This window comes from Harpia harpyja, chromosome 5 (genome assembly GCF_026419915.1).
Source record: "Harpia harpyja isolate bHarHar1 chromosome 5, bHarHar1 primary haplotype, whole genome shotgun sequence".
Taxonomy (NCBI): Eukaryota; Metazoa; Chordata; class Aves; order Accipitriformes; family Accipitridae; genus Harpia; species Harpia harpyja.
In genome coordinates, this window is record NC_068944.1 from 41159886 (window position 1) to 41183384 (window position 23499).

Below are 23499 nucleotides of genomic sequence, written 5' to 3' on the forward strand. Positions count from 1 at the left end.
GTTCCAGACCACAGATCTTCCTGCGGTTTCCACAGGGCATGTCTTGCACCTGCTCAACCAGAGAGCACAGCTTTTTTTCCCCAGGTGCGCACACCCACACCCACCCGCCCCCCCCGTAAGTACTTTATGCTGCTGACGACGTTACCGGTGAACTTTCCCGAGTAAAATCCTGGGCAGTCTGTGCATTTCCAGCAGCCGTGAGGCAACCCGAGCGGAGGCGCGGGCGCCCCGGGGGTGCTGCCGCTTTCCGGCTCTCCCAAGAGGCCGGCGATTTCACAGCCCCAGGCGGGGCCCTGGCAGGCCATTAGCAGCGGCACGGCGATAGCTCTTACTTCAGCCGTGCAAAGTCCTCGCTTTTGGTCAACTACGTGACTGACAGGGGGGTCGGGAAGCGGGTGGGAGCCTGCGCTGACCCCGGCGGCCTGCCCCGGGAGGAGGCGCTGCCGCTGGCTCGGCCCCCGGCCCGGCCGGCCTCCCCAGAGCCGGGGCGATGGCGGCCGGGCGGGAGCGGGCAGCCCGCCTCCTGCGGCAGCTGCAGCGGGCCGCGTGAGTGCGGCCGGGCCGGGCCGGGCCGGGCCGGGCCGGGCCGGGGTGGGGCGGCTGAGGGGAGCCGCTGCCGCCGCCTCGGCGGGGGGACGGCGGCGGGGGCCGGCCTCCTCGCCTGCGGCCGTCCCGGAGCCCGGCAGGGCCGCCCGTGAGGCCGCTGGTTTTCCTCCTTTCATCGGCAGGTGCCGGCAGCGGGGCGGGGGGCGAGGCCGGGTGGTCGCCGCCGCGTTTTGAACGTGAAAAGCAGCGACCGCTCCCTCCCGGGGGCCGCGGGGGTCTCCTAAAGCCCCCTCCCTAGCTCTGACCCACCCATTTCCCCCCCTCCCCGCCGCCTCACAGGGGCAGCCGGCTGAGGGCTGGCTCCCGACACCCGCCCGTGTTCTGCCGTAGGTGGGACCCCCCCCCCAGCTGCCGGCCTGCCGCTCCCCTGGGCCCCGGGGGTGGGCCGGGCCTCCTCCACACCCAGGCTCCGCTGCCAGGCCTCTGTGGGGTAGGGCACGGTGAACGGGTGCCGACAGGAGACTTTTGGGCAAGGACAGATTCGGTTTTCTGCTTTAGCTTTTCCTTTTAACAGCGCCTTTTTTTCGTCTTTTTTTTTTTCACCTTTTCACTAGATGTCGGTGCCCGAGCCATTGCCACACCTATTCCCAAGGTAAGACTTAATTCATGTCTCCAAAATAGTTCTGTAGGAGACCATGACCCCATAGAGCCCTACATATCAGTGTAACCTGGGCAGAGGGTGCAGGTAACAGGTAGGAAAGAGAACAGTTTAAAGCATAAAGTAAGCAGTCTGTTGTTTTGCAGCTGTGCAACAATAGTGGTTGTTGTCAGAGAGATTCACTGTTTCCACGTAAGCCACGACTAATGCATCCTCTCCCTCCCTCCCCTTGCTATGAGGCAAGCTGATCAGAAATTTCCTATGGCTGCTACTACTGCTGTCATCACCTGAGCCATCTCAACTTTAGATCTGCTTTCAAGGGGAAAAATACACATCTGTTACATTAGAAAAGAAACAGGAAGCAGTATGAATAACAGGGAGCTATTCACAAAGGTCTGCTTTGGCTTGGGGAATGTAATCTCCATAGGCTTTTTATACAGCCAGTCCCAAGAACACAGCTCACTTGGGCCAGGTTGTTGCTCACCTGTAAGAGCAGGTGAGCTGCGCCAAGTGACCGAGTCACCCCAGGAGGAATTTCTGTTTGCATTGACTGTAGGGAGTCTATCGGAATAGCTATCTGTGTGCTGGTCAGTGTCCAGATCCAATAAAAATTAGTATTTGGGGCCATAATTTCAGCACTGTGTAATTCCGAGTGGCTTGGTTTCACGTGCTTTACTTAAGACACTTTTTAAAGAATCACCGTTGCCATTTTACATATGGAAAAGCTAATATATGTTCAGATACATATTTTGCCCAAGACCATCGTACAGCAAGACAATAATAGCGCAGCTGAGAAGCAGAATCTCTTTCTTATGCTTGTCTGCTTGATGACCTACACAGTCAATTCAAACTAAGCCCTTGTTAAATAGAAGTCTTAATTAAGAATCCTCTCTGTAAGTTTTAGGCAGCAATTGAGTCTGTAATGTAGCGAGATAGTATCAGTTCAGTAAGTCTCTAAATAGTGGGAATTGATGTAACAGTGACTATAGCAGAAAAATGTTCATTGTGTTTCTTGACTGTTTGAAGAAATAGTGCAATTTTTGAACTCGGTAAAATTCTTCCTGGAAGTTAAGTTTGGCTCAAGAATATAACAGCAGGGCACCTATTATATTATCAGAAAGCAAGAGAGTAAATGGCTTGGACATGTTCTTAGCCTGTCAAATTAATGACTGGGAGTACAGCAGACTCAAACTCAGGAGAGGTCAAACGTACAGCCTGGCAAGACATGACAATGAAAGACCTGATAGCAGCTGGCCTGGGCTTGAATAGAAAGTGCATAAAGGATTTTAATACATCTATCTGTTACTGTCGTGGGTCAGTGCTTCAGTGCACCCCAGAGTGTCTGTAAGACTCATTATCATGGCCTCACTCATTGGATCTGAATCCAAATCGCATATTTTCAATTAATATAGCAGACAGAAGGCATGACTTCAGCAGGAAGAGCAGAATGCCTCATCTGATCTTTTCTTGGAGAAGAATGGGCTGTTTCAGTTGATGCAGTTTGCCTCACTGTGTGGCAAAATCAGGATATGCAAGAAATAGAGAGTTCTGTAGAAATTCATGCAAGAATGACATGGCAGAGAGAGGATGTGACTGAAATACTATATTTATGAATATCTTCTGTCTTCTACTAAATAAATTTGATAGTGACACACTGATTCTTATTAAAATTTTGTTTATTATTAGCAATGCATGCAGTTTCTTAATTTTCAAGCAAGCAATTCAGTTTCACCTGCAAGTTTAGGACTAGGCAGAAGTAAGAAGAAGTGTAAACACCTGTTAGTATAACTCTCACACGTACAAAAGATGCTCTCTATCCGGACGCATATGGAGGATGTCTCATGGATTTGTCTTAAAAGTTGTTCTCAAGGTTATCATGTAGCCCCTACACATTTGTAACACCTCTCAACCTGTATGTAGCAGCCTGTATGCTCTGCAGATACTCGGTTCTACTTATCATGTGCTGTTCTGGTCTTTGCAGACTGCAAACAAATTCTCATGCAAACTTCCTGCTAACTTAGTTTTTATAAGAAGGATTTATCCTTGAAAGAAGGAGAAAACACACTTGTTTTGCTGAATTGTGTGAATCAAATCAAGTACTTGGATCACTTAATCTCACAAACAACAAGGGATGAAATGGGTAACCTATACCCAGACAAGCCAAGGTGACCTGTGCAAAGTATTAGTGATTTTAAAAGCAAAGGAATCTGTCAACTCTAGTATTGAGATACAGATATAAGTCACTTTTTGATCCCTAATTTTACTGTTTCATTTCCATTCCAGTCCCTGAACGGCCTACCCTGGGAAATACAGACTATGCATTTGAGGTAGATTTAATAATAAAATACATCTGATTTAAAAGTAGTATTTTGTATACTTCCAAATATGGCATTTAACAAATATTTACATTAGTAAATATCTATATTTCACTTTGCTTGGAACTAGATGCCATTTCTCCCTTTTTCCAGAAAAAATACGTTCTTTTTTCTGTAGATGGCTATTTCGAACATCCGATATGGAGAAGGAGTTACTAAAGAGATTGGCATGGTAAGCTTCCATAGTGTAAGTCCGTCACGGGTGAAAAGTTATTTTCTAAAGGGCTGCTGGTGCTATCAATCCATTTTATAAGGGAAAGCTTATATATGGTGCATCTGAATCTCCATTGCTTTGCAGTGTGTGTAGCCATATATACCAGTGTAAAAAGGTCAGAAAATACTGCTGGGTAAAGAACAGAAGCGTGTTACATCAATGTTGCTGTGGTGTAAGTGAGTGCATGAAATGCAGCTTAGTGGGTAATTAGATTGTTGATGATTTGCCAGGATTATGCAACAATATTTTTCTCTGACAGGGGATTTAATTCAAAAAGTTTTGAATCCTGGTGACTCACCAGGATTTTCTCAAGATCACTTTCATCTCTTCTAGTGCTCATTAAATGAATCAGACACTTTCCATTAAATTAGGTGGATATTCGTTCAGCTCTGAGTTTGCACTGTGAAAGTGTAGAATTTTTGTTTCAGCAGTGTGAGATGATTCACCTGAGTACATTGTTCCAGTTTGCCTTTATCATTGCATTTTTTCATTTATCTTTTTTTCCTCTCTTCTTGGCATTTATGGCATTAACAGTTCTCTCTTTCATTTGCAAATTTGTAAAGTAAACTAATAGTCAGATAGTAAATGAAGTTAGACAGAACTTCTGTCTTTAAACAGCATTAGGATTATTTAGAATTGCATGTATTGATTGTATAGCTATTGTATAGCTATTTTTCTTCTTTCTGCCACCTTATTTTGATTTTTCATCAGTAAATTGATATTCTGTATTAAATTTTCAAGATTTTAATGCCATGCTTTGGTAGTCAGTTAGGGGAGAGCTAACCTTTGGAAAAGCCTTTTTATGTCACAGGAATTGTGTAGGAAAAAAATATGTCAAAAAAATATTTTACATTTTACTGCAGTCTTAAGTGGTTACACATGGTTTTCACTTGTTGAACATCTTTATCATTCGTTTTCTTCTATCATAAGACTTCAACTATATGTTTGGCAGCTTTATACTTTTTTCTGTTTTCTGCATCCTACTATGTATGTGGTTAATCCTCTTTTTCTTTAGCTTATACTGTTTCAAAGATTTCACAATAACCAACTATTTTGAGGTTGGGTTTTTTATTATTATTAAATGGTTCAGTTGATTTGGATTAGTTTTTAAATAGTTCAGTGTATGATTTTATACCAGTTGTTTGTTTTTTAATTTCATTGTTATTGTAGGACCTGCAGAATCTTGGTGCTAGAAGAGTTTGTCTGATGACAGATAAAAACCTCTCCCAACTCCCTCCTGTAAATGCAGTATTGAATTCCTTGGCAAAATATGGTATAAACTTTCAGATGTATGATAACGTCCGGGTGGAACCGACAGACCAAAGGTACTACTTCTGACAGTGCGCTTCTCCGACTAGTGCCTAGGCTCTTGCAGCGTGCCATACAGCTGTTTAAACACCTCCTTGTGACCTGTACACTGGTCTTAATAGTTATTTTCTCTATGTGCTGTTTTTCTCCTAATTGGAAAGCTTTTCTTGTTTTCCAAGTTTCCTGGATGCCATTAAATTTGCTAAAAAGGGAGAGTTTGATGCCTATGTTGCTGTTGGAGGTGGGTCTGTAATAGACACTTGTAAAGCTGCCAACCTGTATGCATCCAGCCCTACATCAGACTTCCTGGATTACGTCAATGCTCCTATTGGGAAAGGGAATCCTGTCACTGTGCCCCTCAAGCCACTCATTGCAGGTAAAGCAGGAGGGGGTGGAGAGTGAGAGCTAGGAGAAGGGGACTCATTCTACGCTCTGTATGATATTTCTACTGAAATCAGTTTACCACAACTCGTTCACTTTCCTGTGGGCTTACTTGTCCTCTAGTTGTAGTCAGCAGCAATTTTGCTGTTTACTTCAGTGGAAGTAAAATCACAGTTTTTGTCATTAGTTAGTCTTGTTTAGCTGAGTTTGAATCCTTTTACTGAGAAAAGAGATCGAAGTGGCAGTTTCTCTTTGACCTGTTGGCCCCGGATTAGGGATACCTCTGAGATTTCCTGGATCTTCTATTTTTGGTGGCATTACTATTATGTTTTTATTTATTTAGTTTGCAATGTTATGTATTACTTACTATTTGTTGTTATCCCCATTCTTCCTTTTAAGTTCCTACGACAGCTGGAACTGGAAGTGAAACCACTGGTGTTGCCATTTTTGACTTCAAAGAACTAAAAGTAAAAACCGGTGAGGTGTTTTTTTTTTTGTCTGCTATTCAAGACAATTGCTTTTCCAATATCTTCATTATTTCCCTGCCTTGAAAGAAGGGGATACTGCATGTCATTTCAGGTGTCATTTCATTTGATTCAACTGCCACAGGTGAATTTGAAGAGCTTAAAGGTTTCCTCCTTAAATTAAATTTATAGCATATTAACATAATGAAATACCTATGTAATACAGTGGATTATAGTTTGAAGACAAAACAGGAAACTAAAATCTTTCAAGTCCTTAAATGGCAGAAAATGTTAATTGCAAAGGAAATTTCTACTTACATTCAGGGTCAACCAACTGTTCCTTATTTCCGTTGGATTTTTCTTTCTGCTTTTAAGACTTCTGTTTCTTTGTTGTGTAATTGCAACCAAATGTTCCTTTTCCTGACTTTTGAAACCTCAGGCCTGAGATGCTGTGCAAGTGAGGGGCACTGTCTTCCTTTGGCCTTTTCATCCCTGGCAAATAAAGATTAAGGCTAAAATGTCATCTTAAGCTTCGTAGCTGTTTTGAGGTTTTACTTCTAAATATGTGGATTTGATATGCTACGCAGTCTACAGTACTTGGGACCCAAAGGGTGTGCTAAGGGGTTCTGACCATAGCTCAAGAGTTTTCTAGTCTATATGTAGTCAATCAGTCTGTGTCTGTCTGTCTGTTTGTATGTCTGTCTCTCTCAAAGCTACACTGTGTCCCCTTAACCAAAATTTGAAGGCACGGTTATTACAGATGCTGAAGCAGCAATTAGCAATAGCAATTGATCGTAGACACAAACCAGTCTTGCCCTTTGATTGTTCACAGAAGGTACAAATCTAAGAATACTGTTGCAGATGCCATTCAGCACAGAAATTTCGAAAGTATAGGCTGCTCAGGGAGGCTTACGGGTGGAGAGAGAACGTTGTCTGGTATGATTCACTTCAGGCAAAAGTCTCAAATCATGTAACTCCCTTACAGGGACTTCATCATCAATAAGACTTACATTCATAGATACTTCTTACTCTCCCTTCTCTCTCTGCTTTTATCTTCATAGTTTCGAATCATTTCCCCTCATTATTGTTATGTTTTGAACATTAAGCTTGTCTTGTCCTATTTTGTTGCAAAAAATCTTTAACTTATTTTCCTCATTTACATATTGCAGGTATTGCTTCAAGAGCCATTAAGCCAACATTAGGCATCATTGATCCTTTACACACACTGTCTATGCCTGAGCGAATAGTGGCCAACAGTGGCTTTGATGTGCTTTGGTGAGTTTTCTGTGTAGGTTGCTGCTTGAATTTATTACAATTTTGTGTTTTTACTATGATGACTGCAGAAAAAATGTATTTTAGGAGCAGGAAAGGATGATCTTTTTTCTCCCTTTCCTGTTGTTAAGGTGATCTCTGTTATACTTTCCTCTTACTTAATTTCACTACCTCCCTGAGAATGTATGGAAACAAATCACTTGTTTGCAGAAATTTTAATGTTTTTGCAGTGCACTGGAGAAACTGTTTACTTCCAGGATGGTTGTTGTCAGGGAAGACAGTCCAGGTGTCCCTTTTTAAGAGATCATATAGATGATTAATCACAATTGTGATGGCATTTAGCATGTCTCACAGACATGGCAGGGAATAGAGAATAAGGATTTTCTAATAAAAGCCATGATGTGTCAACAAAAATTTGTGAAGGCTTGTGGGATGCTGGCAGGTCTCAGCCCAATTATGACCATCCTCAGAACCTCTCTCATAATTTGCTTTTCACTTGGCACAAAATTTTCTTCATCTTAAACCTACAGCTTTTAACTGCACAAAATGCATGGAAGTTTCTATTTGGAGGGCCAGACCTTACTTTGCTTTTGGGTGCTGTGTATATTGAAGTAATAGATGTATAATGAAACTGTGATTTCTCAAGCTTGGTGAAGTGTCCTGAACTGCCGTGTCTGTAATGGAATTGAGGCATTTTTTCATAAATGAAAATGTTTTTTCTGTAATTTTGTACATCTCAATGTTGCAATGTAGGTAGTGCCCCTTTCTTTATGTTGTCAGATTCACAAGTATCTGGGAGATGCGACTGTTGGCAGTTCTGCTTAGCTTAAATATACTCCTCATTTTTTAGAGGTCAATACTTCTAAAAGAAAGGTAGCTTACAATGCTTCCAGTGCTAAAGCCTCTTACTGTTCCTGTCCTACAGAAAGGAAGTGCACCCATTGCAGATGTACAGTACTCTTCAGTGAAAAGCATTACACCCTAGGATGGCAGTTCATCCAATCTAACTTTAAGCATGGTGTGAGCTGATAGATTGTGGATGTGTTTGGATTGCCTTCTATGTGTTTGTTGGAAAGTGAAGGGCTCTGGAGGTGCCCGCCCACCATTCTCCCAGTTGTGTATGAGATTGTGTTTCTATTTTTGGCAACTGTTAAACACCAGAAGTAAATAAGAAGAACCTGCATTCAAGGGACAGCAGGGCAGTAAAATGGAGCTCTGCCACTTAAATAATGCATTTTTAAATCTTTCTTTTAGCCATGCTCTAGAATCGTACACTGCTCTTCCTTACAACATGCGTGGTCCCTGCCCTGCAAATCCAATCAACCGACCAGCTTACCAAGGCAGCAATCCCATCAGTGATGTCTGGGCTGTTCATGCTCTGCGCATTGTGGCTAAATATTTGAAAAGGTAATAAGTTTAACAGCCACCTCCCTCACAGTATGTTCAGTCTTCAGTGCCCAAAAAGGGATGCTTAGAAGAACTTGAATTTTAGGCTAAAATAAGGGAAACTACTACATTAAACCTTCATTTTCTACCCTGGATTTCTCTTAAATAAAGCAAAAATTTTTTCAAATAAAATTGAAAGTAGAATTAGGGTTAACTAGGTTGTCTTGAGGAGGTAGCTTTTTAATGCCTCTGTGAATCTTATAAAATAAGTCCTCAGTAAAAGGTATTTCAAGCTGCTCAGTTAATATGGGAGCAGCATTCACATATTTTTTCAAGAATCCTCTTTCTGTGACAGTATAAGGGAAAAATGTAACAAAATGAACAAAATACTGCCAGTGTAATTTCTGTGACCTTGAGTGTAAATTAAGATACTTATACATCCATCAAGAAGGTAACCACATGCACTTATGAATGTGCAAAATTATGCATTTACTGAAAACTAGTTCATACTTATAAGACCTTCAATTTAGATTAAGTTTTGAGTTAACTGGGAGTGCATTTTGATCCCTACCAATAAAGTTTTAGCCTGTATATAGCTTTTGTATACCATGTGCACTTCTATTAAAGATCAATGTGGGGGTTTTTGTAAAAGACTCTTTACAGTACTTAGCTAGTCAAAGTAGTTGTTTATTGTTCCTGTGGAATCTATTAATGAGACTTTTTCTCCATGTTGTCAAACTACACAAGCAGTCTGATGCATAGGAAGGCAAGGAACCCTGTCCTCTTCCTGCACAGATGATGGGGTCCAGACCACCACCTAATGAGATGGTGAGAAAGCTAGAGTGATCTTGGAGCCATACATAGGATTGCCAAAGCTCCTAAGTAGAATTGTTTAAACCACCACTGAGGTGAATATGGTCAAATTCACTCTATTTACTCAGGTTTTGGAAAAGTGAAAGGAAACTTGCCCTTCACTCAACCGGTTTGGTCTACTTACTGATACAGAAGCAGGATTGCTCTCTGACTGAACTGCGAATTGATCCTATTTCCAGCATTTTTATCTCAGCTTATCTTAGAGGTTTTTATATATCTGTCCATAAAGAAGCCCTCTCTCCCTTCTCTATCCTGAATTAGCAATCCACTTGTGAATTCACTGATACTGTTGTCTCCATGGTGCACAGAGCCATCAGAAACCCTGAAGACCGTGAAGCAAGAGCCAGCATGCACCTAGCAAGTGCTTTTGCTGGTATTGGCTTTGGCAATGCTGGTGTCCATCTCTGGTGAGTACAGGAACATATTAACCCCATCTGAGGTCAGCTTCTAGCCAGTGTTTGTTTCAGGTTGTCAAAGACATCACTGCCTTTGTTGCTGAATATATAGTAAGACATTGTAGCCTGGCCTGTGATGCAGGGGGAGCCGTGTGTTGTGAGAAATTGGTGGGGTCTTGGCATTTATCTGTATGAGGATTGTGTATTCTGGCTTGTGATACTCAAATCCAATCATGTGAAAAATACAAATCATGACCTTCTTTACCTTCTTTAATAGTAAAAACTACAGTTTGGAAAAAAAAAAAAAAAAAAACAAAACATCAATGGCATTTAAAATGTTGGATTTCATGCCAGCTGTTCTGCAGTGAGACAGCAATGAGGTAATCTTGTGCTATTCCTGAACTGATGCAATTGTCTGTAAGTTTGTCTGTGGGGTAGGCATTCAGCAGGCTGAAATGAGCTGTGATTAATATTGCAAGGCAATGTAGTTTCATATGGGTGAAAATCTCAGAGAAGCAAAGTCTAAGCCTGATTTGTGTGGATAAGTTATTAGCCATCATTCTCTTTGGAGAACTTCCTTTCATTCCTGTTGTTTGAGCAAATCCACTCTTTAATTATGCTTTAAAATTAATGTTTATTTTTCTCAGGCAGTGTGATTAGGTAGGGATGCAGATTATGCTATTTTTGGCATATCTGTATTACTTCAGTAACTGAGCATCTTTCAGTCTAGTCAGTGGAGTAATATAACTTCACACTCACGAAGTAAGGAAGTACTGTTTTTTACAGCTAGATTCCTAAGGTGCAGAGGGGTGAGGGTTGTCTGTACCTAATATCCATACCATACCCATACCTAAATACCTTTGGAGTATCTGTACCTAAGAGACTTGCATTCAGAAGACTGACTGCACAAGGGACTGAATACAAATTTTCCAAATACCGGGAGAGCTGCCCTAACCACTTTCTCTCTACTCTGTTCCAGCCATGGAATGTCTTACCCTATTTCTGGTTTGGTGAAAACTTATAAACCAAAGGATTATAATGTGGATCACTCTTTAGTGGTAAAACTTGGTTTATCTTTGTTTTTGTATTATACATTTCAATTCTCTGTTATCTCACATTAATGAGCATTAAAGCACATCAAAGTTGGAAGTACATGTCCTGTTGATGTGATTTTATTCTTTTTTCTTTTTTCTTTCTTTTTTTCCCCAGCCACATGGCCTTTCTGTGGTGCTGACATCCCCAGCAGTGTTTGCTTTCACAGCACAGATACATCCTGAGCGGCACTTGGAAGCTGCAGAGATACTAGGTAGGAATCTCTATGGGTACAACTTACTCATACAAATGGAATTGTTTCCAAAATGTCTTTTTGGGAGGGAAAAAAAATGTGTGCAAGCAATTGTAGTTGGTTGTTGCGGGGGGGGGGGGGGGGGTGTTAAGTTTAAAAAACAAGATTCTGGAGTCTGAGTTACACATAATGCAAACTTAGGTAGAATAATGCTAAATTTTGATACCAGATGATGTAGTTAGAGAAGCAAGCTGGAGAAATCTGCTTCTTGGCTAGAAAACTGGACAGCCGAAATTAACTGTAGATCTGTTACAAATCGGGAGAGAGTAGCTGTGATTGGCTCCTCTCTTGTTGCTTTATGGAGAGTAGTTACTTTAGAGTAGATACCATAAACCAAACAAGTACTCAGGTGCATCTGTTAGCTAAAAGGAAGCATTTTGCCTAACAAGTTCCCTGCTGTGGCAATGAATTAGGACAGAGTGATGTTCTGAGTCACTCCTGCTCTTTTTTCCGTGGCACACAGCTGTAGGTTTTGGTCTTTGTAATGTAGGCCTAAGCTTGTTTATAGGTGTTGGAATTTCTCAGTGGACGATGTCAAGGGAAAGCATGGCGTAGCTATTCTGTGGACACATCTGTGATGGCTGAGAAGTGGGTTAATGAACAAAGTGGCTTTTTCTGCTTCTTAGCAGAATAAAAGTAAATACTGCAAGCTGACAGCTCATTTAGTTACCTTTTCATACAGTGCTTTATCTGTGCAGCCCATCACCAGAAGGCGTCCTAGAGAAAGGATACCTCTTCATTGCACCCTCAGCGTGGCTGAGTGTAATAAACTAGCTTTCAGTGATGTAATCTTGGAGCTGTTAGCAGTCTAGCTGTGACAGCATGGTTCTGTGATGGGCTAATTTATTTATATCTAATAAATGTTTAGTCTAATAATATGTCAGGTTTTTTGTCTGCAGTAGACTTTGTGTTGTGGCTAAACTGCTGCTAATACCTATGCTCGCTAATAAGCAATCATATTCACATGCACAGCAGTATAAAGAGTAGAGAGAAAGTGGTTAGGGCAACTTTTCTGGTATTTGGAAAATTTGTGTTCAGTCCCTTGTATGGTCAGCCTTCTGTATGCAAGTCACAGCAATCCAGTCACATGTATGACTTCCTTGTATAAGTAATCTGAAAGCATTGTGGGTTTCAAGAAAGAGTGGGACTTTTATATAGACAATGAAAATATCACAGTATTTTAAAGAGAATGTAAAACAACATGCTCAGAAAAACTACACTTGGGGAAAATTCTGTTTATTTTATAAATGTTGTCTATGAGGTTGTTCAGCCTTCCTCTGAAGTATGCAGTCCTGCCTACAGTCAAAACCAGAACACAAACCTGGCTGGAATCATATACTAAGGTACAAAATGTCTGTGTTCCTACAGCAGTAACACACAACTCAAAGTAGACTAAGGAAATGTTTCTGGATAACTGGCCAGCACAGCATATCAGAGAATTTGAATTCTGGCTCCTTGATTTTAAAACAAGTGGTTGAAAAGCAGTTCCTTTAGGGTTTGCGGTATGAACTGCTGCCATAAATTCTGTTTCTAAAAGCTCTGTTAATTTTCTCGGTAGAAATTTAAACTACGTTATTGTCTGCCTTGCTGTAAAGGGACTCTGCCGAAAACATGTCACGTGGAGTTGAATTTGTTAATTCCCACCTGGGGTGTTTACTTCTGATTCCAGTTCAGAGTCCAACTGACTACAGTAGCTGATTCAAATCTGTCATGTTGCCAAATGGAATGACTAAGAAGGTATTTTATGACATGAAGCAGGTTACTAAATAGTTATTTTGTGTGTATGTACAGCTGTGAATTTGGGTACAGCCTGAAAAAGCTTAATACCTCCCTGGGTGGATTCTTAAACAGTTGAAATAGGTGTGCGTGTGGCCAGAAATTTTCAAAGTGCAATCAAAGACTGAGGTATGCTTTAGGTTGAGCAAAAAGAAAGTACTCGAACTACAGCAATATTTTAAAACTGCCCTTCACATTTACCATCATTTTTTTCCCCTCCTCCCTTTCCCTTTTACTTTACTATCTGAAGATACTGGATTTATGTCCCAGTTACTCTTCTACAGCAAAACCCAGGATAAACTCAGACTGCATGGCATAATCGCAATAGCATAGGACTTTGTACAAGACTTGTCATACCTTGTTTATCAATTTCTCCCAGGCATTATCTACTACAGTACCGCCAGTCTTACTACCTGAATATCTGAGCTCCTCAAATGAGCTGGTTGGTTTCCTGTTCACTTAACCCCCTTTGAATGTTACACTGAACTGCATGAGGATCACAGAAAATATTTTTCCTGTAGCTATGTTGTGCTCTTACTCATCTGTCAGTATGGTGCTTGGACCTAACATAGTTCTGGTGTAACATCATTGAGGTTACACAGAGAACAAATTTAGCTCAGCTTATGTGGAAAGGAAATCATGTGGAGGAACCTGTGTCTTCTATCTGGACATGTTTTTATTACTACTTTTAAATAAGTCCTGAGCATTCATTGAAGAAGGGGAAGCAAGCTATTCTGTAAGAAATATTGGTAATCTTTCATTTTATATTGATGCTATCATTACTGTTTAGTAGATGTTTCAAAGATACCAGTTCCTCCTCTTCAGTTCTACATTATCCTACACAAGTCAGCACATACTCAAATAGCATTAAGGTTAGGATTTACTTAACCCCTTGAACACTGCCCTGCCATCTCCTGTCTTTCTCAGCCTGCACGCTCTAGTCCTCTCTTTGAATGTGTAATTGAACAGAATAGTTGGTGGTTTCCATGTCCTCTAGATGTCAGCAAACTCAAAGCCTTAAAATAAAGTTAGCATTTGGCACACTGTCCATAAAAATAAATACCATTGACGTTAATGCATTAGCGTCCTTCTTCCCAGCAGTTAGTCAGACTGAAAATGTTTCTCCCTGTAGGCACAGAGGGAAAGGAAGTTAACCTCATGTGGCAGTTAGTCTTTCTGGCAGCAGTTACCTACTTCTCCTGATCTTGTTTTATTTCACCTTTTACAAACTATTCCAACTGTAAAGTGAAGACTGATTCCTCTTTTTGCTTCATGCTGCTTTTAGGGCAGTGACTGTTATGTATGGATATGTATTCAGCTGATATTATGATTAAATTAAGTCCAGAACAGGCTTCCTCCGCTCTCTCCACCCTACAGTCAAGGCATTATGTCTTATTTTAGGAGCTGACATCCGCACTGCCAGAATCAAAGATGCAGGGTTTATTTTGGCAGACACACTCCGGAAATTCCTATTTGATCTGAATGTTGATGATGGCTTGGCTGCAATTGGTTATTCTAAAGCAGACATCCCTGCATTAGTCAAAGGCACTCTGCCTCAGGTAAGACAAAGCAAAACAGTTTTTCTTGTCAAATAAAATAGAACAGATTTTTGAAACAACAGAATTGTTTCTTTTCAAGCAAATGTTATTTCTAGGCTTACATGAAAACAATTAAAGTGGAGAAGATTGTGGATAGTCAACTGGTATTTTGTTTCTCTGCACAGTTTAGGTTTTTCTTTTCAGTGAGATGGAGTGCATGCTGCAGTGTGCTCTTCACGTGGGTTCAGAAAGAACGGCTAGGTGCTTGGTTGGGTTTTTTTAAACGTCACATTTTTTTAAAAGGAGGATGTTTTTCATAGACCTTTGATCTTTGTAGAAGATACTGCTTTTTCATAACTATCTCTGTTAATTATGTATGCAGGATGGGTTATAGATAAAGCCTTAATACCATGTGCTATCTAGTAAGAATGATCAAGCTCACTTTGCATTAAACTTTCCCATATTGAGAAGTTGCACTTTTCTTCCCAGATGGCTTTTTTGTTCCATTGACCCCCATCAGAATTTGAAATAAGATCCCCTGGGATGATATAGATTAAACTTGTAATACCCTTTATTGTTTCAGTGCTCACAAAGACACTGCAAAAAGCAACACACCACTCCAAAAGCAAAATCCAGTGTCTTCCTTGTAAAAAGACAGTTTGATTCATGTGCTATGAACTGTTCTGTCTACTTAGGATTTATTTCCACCAAGTAGCAAGGGAAGTAAACACTACGGAGAAAATGAAAATTTTGTAGGCTGAAAGGTTATTCACTTTTTACAGCAGTATTTCTTACCATGTGTAGTTCTTCTCATTCATAAATCCAGAGCAACTTAAACCAGAGGGTAAATATTAATATTCCTGTTTTATACCTGAGAAAATGATACAAAGGTGCAACTATTTAGGATCACACACAACAGAGCAGTGGCAAAGCCAGGAAGAAAACTAAGGTCTCTGAGCGCCCATCAAATAGGCTATGCATGTAAATTGTTACGGGGCATTTTGGAGGTTTGTTTTGATAAATGTCTTCCTTTAAAACAATTTGGTTTGAATCATCACAACCACATCTCATTGAAGGCATGTTTTGCATAGCTGGGGGAGGCAGAAGGTTCTTCACCAAAAGATGTTGAAGGGGTTTTTTGTTTGTTTGTTAACTTAGCTCAAATTGACTTTTAATTCATTTACTGTCATCTCATGGCACTGATGATTAATTGTACTGTGTAAAATGAGATGACCTAATACTTTCTCAAACCTCAGTTTTGTATATGAGATGTAACATGATGAAAATGTATTGTTGTTCCTTAGTAGTCCATTATTACCCACAGAGGTAGTCCATACAGTTTAGTCTTCAGTATATTTTTTCTTTTCATCTTGCAGTAGGCTGTCTCTGGAATACAGCACTAACGCATTCATGTCGGCAAGGCAGTGTGGTGCAGTGGTGATAGCACTAATAAGTGTGCAGAGTGTATTCCACACTGTGAAGTGCAGGCTGCAGGAAAACAAAACTAGTCTGCTCTAACTGCCAGGATTTAGGGTGGGAACTCTGTGGCGACAAACATTTATGCTTGAAGTTAAAACAGAATTTTATTTTCCTTTCTAAGTGAGTCTATTGAAATTGATCCTATTTACAGACAGCAGTGAGTCTAGCAAAGAAGATGCTGTCCCAGGGTCTAAGGTGGCCAGCCTTGTAATGGTGTTTGAGGGGAGATGGGGAGGACTGAAAATGAGAGATGGCGGAAGGTTGTTCTTTAGCCCACCCACCCCCTGCAGACATCCAAGAGGCGTCTACAATGGGGCTGAACCACTGATGAGCCCGAAGCTGCTCATTTTTGGCACTAGACCAGAATGCGCTGAGTCAGACTGAGAGAGCCGGGGCCTTGCTGTCTGGGCACCAGCAAATGTCAGCAGGCTTGTGCAGAGGGAGTGCTGGTGCCTCTGTGCCAAGGCATACAGGAGGAGCATCCGTTTGCAGCCTTCTGTTGATATAGCTGGGAAATGCTACAGTCTGTCAGGGTGATCGACTCCTGTCACCCTGTATGACTTTACAGATAACTCTGTCCATGTTGGTGCACAGGGCTGAAAAACTGTAATTTGGCCCAGAGTGTCCTAATATAAGCCTGATGAATCTACTGAGTACTTGAGCACTGAGTTGTTATATTTTGCATATTGTGAGTCTGAAAAAACCAACTTACTTTTGCCCTAGTGCTGTTTGAATTTTCTATTTTGTTTCAAAACTGCATGGAAGAATCTTAGCCTTTTCTTTGGCTGGATCTGTGTGTGTAGCAGCGCTGGTCGGGGATGGGAAAAGAGGTATCATTTGATTGCTACTGCTGCACCACCAAGGCTTCTCGTGTAGGTAAAGTTACGCACACAAAGCTGCACTTTTCAGACTCGTCACAAGCCATGCTAACCATGCTGATCATGATAATGAACTGCGAATATCTCACAGCTGACTTCCTCACCATGCTAGACCAATATTTCACATGTTAAGTTCACAGTGCAGTGGCCTCTTGCTGTGTAACCACATCCAGCCTGTCCACAAATCGCAGCCCTGTGGGTTGAGAGGGAAGTGGAGCGGCTGCAGCATTGCACTGTGGTATTGCCCTGGGTGGTGGTGTGTGCTCCGCTCGGGAGGGCATCTGAGCCTCGCCTCGCCCCAAGGCTGGGGGCTGGAGGAGCCCCTTCCCCAGCATCCTGCCTGGTGCATGAGGCAAGGCCCTAGCAAGTGACATCCACTGTCTCACATGTGAAAAAGGGCGGGGGCAAATTTAGAGCTTTTACTGGGACAGCCTCTTCCATGAGGGAGATGTTGAAACAGGTTGTAGCAGAAGAAACCCCATCTTGCCAAAATACACTGCATTCACCTAAAGATAACACATTCCTAGTGTAGGCCTGGCCTTTGTCTTTGCAGATGTTTAACTCTCCCCAATCTTTCAATAAATGTTAAAATCATTGGTTGTTGAAAGCATAAAAGTACTAGTTAACGTACTCATACTGGTTGTGATGTTAGGCCCTTTCAGCTGAGTGTTTCTGCAGTAACTGAATACCTACACTAATACAGCTCCTCATCCTCAGTAGCATGGGGCTTTTCTGAATTGCCATCCCTGCCTTTGTGGTTATTTTGTCAAGCAGAGCAGTGAAGCATATACCTGAGTTTCATTTCAGTCAGTGGGACTTCAGCACCCGAAAATTCTGTTGAATCACCATCCAAATGAAGACCAACCACAACTGTTTTGTATTCTGATTCCAAAGTGTCAGGCATTTTATTAAGCCGTTTCACTACCGTCCCTTGCTGTGTCTTTTTTGGAGTCTGAGTTGCAAGCACTGTTTACTCTCCCCATCTACAGCAGTTCCTGGGCTTTCAGAGATGATGTATTTTGAAAATCTTGGTCCCTAAAAACTGAACTCCTAGTTCCAATGCTCGCAAATGAATTTTAAAATGGACTGTATTCCTAGGATGATATCCTCCAGTGTACTGACATCTGTGAGTGACAAGACCTACGTTTGAAGTACTTGACTTTGCAACTGAACTGCATTCTAATGTTGCTTCTGTGTATTTAATTATAGGCAATTTTACCTAATATATTTCTGAAAGTACTGTACAGTTGATGATGCTTCAGCCTTAATTACTTGATTACTTATTTGCAAAACCCTGTTATTCTCTGTGCAGGACGTTAGTACAAAGGCACATAGTTCAGCTACTGTTTGATTAATTTTATTGTAAATTCTGTAATCCAGTTTTTCTTTAATCTTGCAGGAGAGAGTGACTAAACTATCACCACGTCCCCAAACAGAAGAAGACTTATCTGCCCTCTTCGAGGCTTCCATGAAGCTTTATTAGCTTAAACATTTTGTTCTGAAAAGTGTGCTCTATTCTAACAGAAAGGTAATTTCTTATAGATATGGGGCTGACTGTTTAGAGAATGGAAGAACTTGGGTGCCTCTGACTTCTGTTCCATTGTACACTGCCAAAAGGTCAAGTAATTCATCTTTAACTAAATAGTGCTTTGAAGTGAAGGCTTGACTGGATTTTTTTCTTGCTCAGTAGTCAGTGGTATTAACTTGCATAAAAGTTGGAGCAGATTTCTCACTTTACTGAAGGCTTTAGAGGTGGTCAAAGGTGGAAAAATGTTTTAAGGGATATTCTAAACCTTTTAGCAAGTTATGGCTTTTATTTAAATTGTCCATGTTTTTTTTTAAAAAGTCATGCTATTTAGGAAATAATTGAGGTAATTTTTAATTAGGGAGGGGGAGTCCCGTGCAGAAGATGTCAGCTTACTGTATTCTGTTCCACTTTATCATCTTTTTACCATCTGGCTTCGCTAAGAAGGCTGCTGAACTGGGGTACTTTTTTGTTGTTTGGTTAAGAAAAAGCCTACACACTTCATACATGTTTGGAAAAGGCTTCCTGAAAGTTTGCTTTGGGTTAAGATTCTGACATGTATTGTCAGATATTTATCTTTCCTTTTAAGATCTATGTGAAGAGTTCATTGGCAGAGTAAAACCAGAGTAAAGCATGGTCACATGCTCAACACAAACCACGTAACAGCAGGACATCATCCATCATAGTCATTTTGTCTCTGTGGAGGCAACAGCTCCCTTTTCCTGCTGCGTTCTGTGGAAAGAAGTTATCAACTGTATCTTGCTTCTCTGTGAAGCAATTGCTTCTGCTGAGCTCCTGCAGGTGCTGTCACTCAGAGTGCAGCCACAAGCTTAAGGAAGTGGCAATGTGCTGTGGTTCAATATTAGAACGTGGTGGTGTAGCATATGGCTGCACAGTGCCCCGCTGGGAACGCTGGTTAAACGTGGGAATGAGTGTGCATGTTCAGAGCAGTTAACCAGCTGGTTGACTGTCAACTGAGAAAGGGAAGTGGGAAAGGGAGAAATGAAACTAAAATTTTAATACTATTTTTCTTTTTTTAAAAAGCACACATGGTTGTGTGTACAGTTCATTTAAATCAGATTCTGCTTCATGTTGGACCCTTTCAGCATCTAATTCATGCAGCTACCACAGCACAAGACAAACACAAGAACCACCCCATAACCTCTGGTGTGCTTATTTCTTTCTGCTAGGGAGGGAGCACTTTTCAGTCACCCCGTTGAAGTAGAAGGCTCTATACTTACACCTTTGCTTTCTTGTGTTTGTCTGATAAAGCTAGTGCTGTCCTAGAATCTGAGTACAGACGTGTACTGAATATTGACATTGGATCTGTTATCATGCTGTTAAAATAGGTGGATGGATACTGGTTAAAGACTGGAGATTTTGTTTTTAACCACAGAACAGGTTTAGTGGCCGCAGGGACTGCACTGCCAGTATGCCTCAGCCTGTGCTGGGATACACGTTTGATTTCCATGTCCTTCTGAATCTTGTCCTCTGCTGAAATTGCCCACAAGAACCTCTGTCACGAAGGCTGATGTTGTAATAGCAAGGGACGAGGGATTCACTTTATTGTACTGTGCAAAGTTGCCATGTTTGAAAAAAACTTTTTGTCAAACCCTTTTGTGTATACTCTTTTGGCCCGTTTCATCTCTCCACTCCTGTATTTTTCCAGGCTGTGGTAGCACTAGAGAGTCCTGAAGAGAGAATCTTTTTTTCCAGGAGCTTAAATCGTGGCAGCCCTGATTTATTTGGGGAGAATATACTTTCTGGGGAACTGAACAGCACATGGATTGTATCACTGCAGCAGAGCACTTTGGACTAGTTAGGAAGGTAGGGTATTTCCTTCCAGCACACTTCTTATTTGCCATTTATGCCAGTATGGCAGTTATTAGCAGGCTGCATTTTCAACTGACAGAACCTCGCAATTAATTTCCTATACCAGGTAACCCAGAGCTCTTGCTAGTTTTTAAATTAAGCCTCACGCCCCCCTCTGATACAGTACATTTTATCCGTATTTTATAGATGAGACAAAGGGTTTGATATAATACCTAACCCAACATAAGCAGGTGGTGCTGTAAGAAGGGCCATTTCTGTTTCCCACACCCCTTTGGCAGCATCAGGGTCTTCGACTGGCTTAAACCGGTTGTGAAGTCTCACTCACAGACATCAGCTACACACGTGTTTTTCCATTACCAATTATTAGTTACTAGTGGAAATTTTCTGAGGAAAAATCAAGGGAGCTCCAGTTGCCCCACAGTGCTGTCTTTCAAATAGTGATGGTGTGAGAGAGTCATGCCCTGGCTCCCGGGCAATGGTAGTTTTATTCACAACTGAAGACTTACTGGGATTTTTCGTGTATTATCTTACTAAATTACTCTGTACTGAGACAACCTAGTTGGTCAAATATATCTGTATCTTTGAACATACCTATTTTGTGCACGAGCCTGGCATTTGTATGGGGAGCTGAGCTGACACTGTAACTGTGAACGCCCGGTGGTGTTGGGCATGTGTGTGAAATCTGGGCAGCGTGCTCTTGTGGCTCCTGTTACTGCTCTGTTACTCAAGCCCTCCGTGACAGATCTGTTATTGCCTTTAGATGATAATGAAATGCAAATAACAAATAATATTGTACTTCCTATAAACACAAGCTTGTTTAAAAGCGTTTGAGAACAGTGTTTAACTCTGTCATGTTAACGTCAATCCTATAAGGTAACTATGAACCAAAACCATTCAGAGAAAGTAGGTTTTCACTAGCTTCACGGACTGTAATGATTCCTCCTGCAAAGTCGTTTGCCTGCTGAGCTTGTCACTGTGCAGACAAAACCGTTGTATCATGGATGACAACTGAGAGCAATGGTAGAGACGTTCCAGAAATAAAAGCATCAGAACTGCTGCACAGTATTTCTGTGAATATTTAAGACGATTTCTGCATGTCTCACTCTGCGTAATAAGTACATAGTTAGAAGTATCATTACATATTTCATGACAACACTATTGATCTTTGTATGTCATATTTGTTAGCAGTAGGGCTTGATTGAGTCCCTTCTCTTCTTTGTGGAGTCAGAGACTTACTTTCTCCCTTAAACAGCTGTAACTATATAAAAGGATTTGTCAGTCTTTATATAAAGAAGAACAAATGCCCAGTTTATCTAGACCGTGGTTTTTGAATAGGTTTTACGTAAGCATAAATGGCAGCTATTCAGTCATGACAGAAGAATGGTTTGAAGAGGCTTTAGGGACTCCTATTAGAGTAGGAGTTACCACCTTCATGATTCTTGCTGTGGACGGTGACCTGCTACTTCTCTCCCCTAGTCCTGTATTCTCTGACTTCTGTGTAGGCAAACATGAACCCTGGCCCATCTGGTTACTCACTCAATCCACCTACAGTGATAAGGTTAGCTTTGGGGAGCAAGTATGACCAAGCACATGTGCAGTGCTGGTGAAAATAGTTTACCAGTGGGTATGGTTTTACCTGGAGTACAAAATGGAAAGTCCACTCCTCTCATAATGTACTGGGAGCTCACTGGGTTGCTGCTTGGCATCAATAGAAATGAGGGCAGCTGGTACAATAGTTTGTCCAGCGCCTCTTTTCCTTTGCCTCTTGCCATTCCGGTGCTGATTTTCCCAGCAGTTAAAGCAAGAAGAGAATGAAGCAAAAACTGTGCAACCAATGTGCCTACATCTGCAAAAACTCTCACCATCACCCTGTGTGAATAAACTTGGAAGAAACCACAGGCAGGTTAGTGTGTATGCTCATTCCTCGTTGCACCGCCCTCTTGACTTTAAGGCAATGTGCCAAAGCCGTCATCTTCTGTCTTGTGGTTGGCTTTCCATCCCTTGAGACCTGAAAAATGGATGAGAAAGAGTGATTTCTCTCTTAAGAAAGAAGAGACACAGCCAAGCTATGTCTAGGCACTTTCCATAACCCCTGAGTAAATCTGCTTAAGCATCACAGTGCTCCAGGACATGTACAGTAGTATGCTTGGGTTCAACAGCTCCAACCTAATAAATACGTCACTGCATTAAGCGTGCCTCTGTGCAGAAGGGACAAGGGCAACCTGATGCAATGCGGCAGGAGGCCTAAAGGTATGGTCTCTGTTTTTCCTCAGACCATCCCTGTGTGCTTCCTAAATAAAATGGAACCTAATTTAAATTCAAACACCAGCTAGTGAATACAGAAAGTGATGCAACTGTTTTCCTGATCTCTCCACGAGCTGTAGCTCACGCGGCAGTACGCAGACTGCTTGTTTGCCAGTGTCAGCCCTGGGCAGTGAGAAGAGGGTCTTCCACGCCTACCCACCCCTGCTAATCCTGCCTCGACACCTGGTTCCATCTTTGACTCATCACCAGGCCACCTGCAGAAGAAGAGATTCCTCTTTGAGCAATAGTGTGGCGGTAGTGTCAGTGACTGAATTTGCAGAGGTCTCGGCTCTCTTTGCACATGGGTTTTTTCTGCAGGCAGTTACCTGTACTTACCTGCAGTGTACATATGAGAAATCATGCAGGCTCAGTTTGTTACAAAATGTTTAGTGCATATTTTTTATGTGTAGTTGTTCATGAAAATAAGCAGAAGCTTCTACTGCTGCTCTGAATTTCTCAGTGAAACTGAGACCAAAAAAAAACCCCAAACCTGGGCTATCATTAGGAAGGCTCCAGTTCCCTTAGATGCAACATTTCTAAATGCAGTTTTATATTTTACCAGTTCTAGGTTGCCATTAAATAACCCACTAAAATGCCATTCATTTTCTTTTTTCCCCATTGTACTGAAACAGCTGCCACGAGTGAGTTGGTAGAAAACATTGTACAGCCAAATAATAACAATAAGAGGAAGAACCATTTGACACAGCTCAATGGAATGTTAATCAGGGTCTTAAGTTAACTACTTTCCTAGTAATAGGAGAGGGGATGAAAAAAATACTTTGTCTTTGGTTTCTTTTGAATAATTATATATACTCAGTTTTCAGAGAACTCTAAATACAACAAATGGCAGCAGATACTGTCCTTATTTCTCTGAACATGGGAATTAAAGGGGAAAAAGTTATCGCACATCCATGAGGTGGCACGGTTAAGTGAAAGCAGAGGAAATGTG

General features: G+C 41.4%; 1 protein-coding gene across 3 annotated transcripts; it reads left to right on the forward strand.

The window, feature by feature from the left end:
* The first annotated feature begins 412 nt into the window (after window positions 1-412).
* Window positions 413-22144, forward strand: ADHFE1 (alcohol dehydrogenase iron containing 1). 3 transcript variants are annotated; one of them, XM_052787452.1, is made up of 15 exons: window positions 419-546; window positions 1161-1198; window positions 3488-3531; window positions 3698-3751; window positions 4964-5118; window positions 5281-5477; window positions 5882-5959; window positions 7116-7221; window positions 8473-8625; window positions 9786-9884; window positions 10852-10930; window positions 11082-11178; window positions 14395-14552; window positions 18288-18416; window positions 19003-22144. In XM_052787452.1, the coding sequence occupies exons 1-14, from the start codon at window positions 491-493 to the stop codon at window positions 18369-18371; spliced, it is 1398 nt and encodes a 465-aa protein (XP_052643412.1). In that variant the 5' UTR covers window positions 419-490; the 3' UTR covers window positions 18372-18416; window positions 19003-22144. The 3 variants fall into 3 exon arrangements, with proteins under 3 accessions (XP_052643413.1, XP_052643412.1, XP_052643411.1); XM_052787451.1 differs by having other exon boundaries at window positions 420-546; window positions 18288-20836; XM_052787453.1 differs by lacking the exon at window positions 5882-5959 and having other exon boundaries at window positions 413-546; window positions 18288-20836.
* The last annotated feature ends 1355 nt before the right edge of the window (window positions 22145-23499 follow it).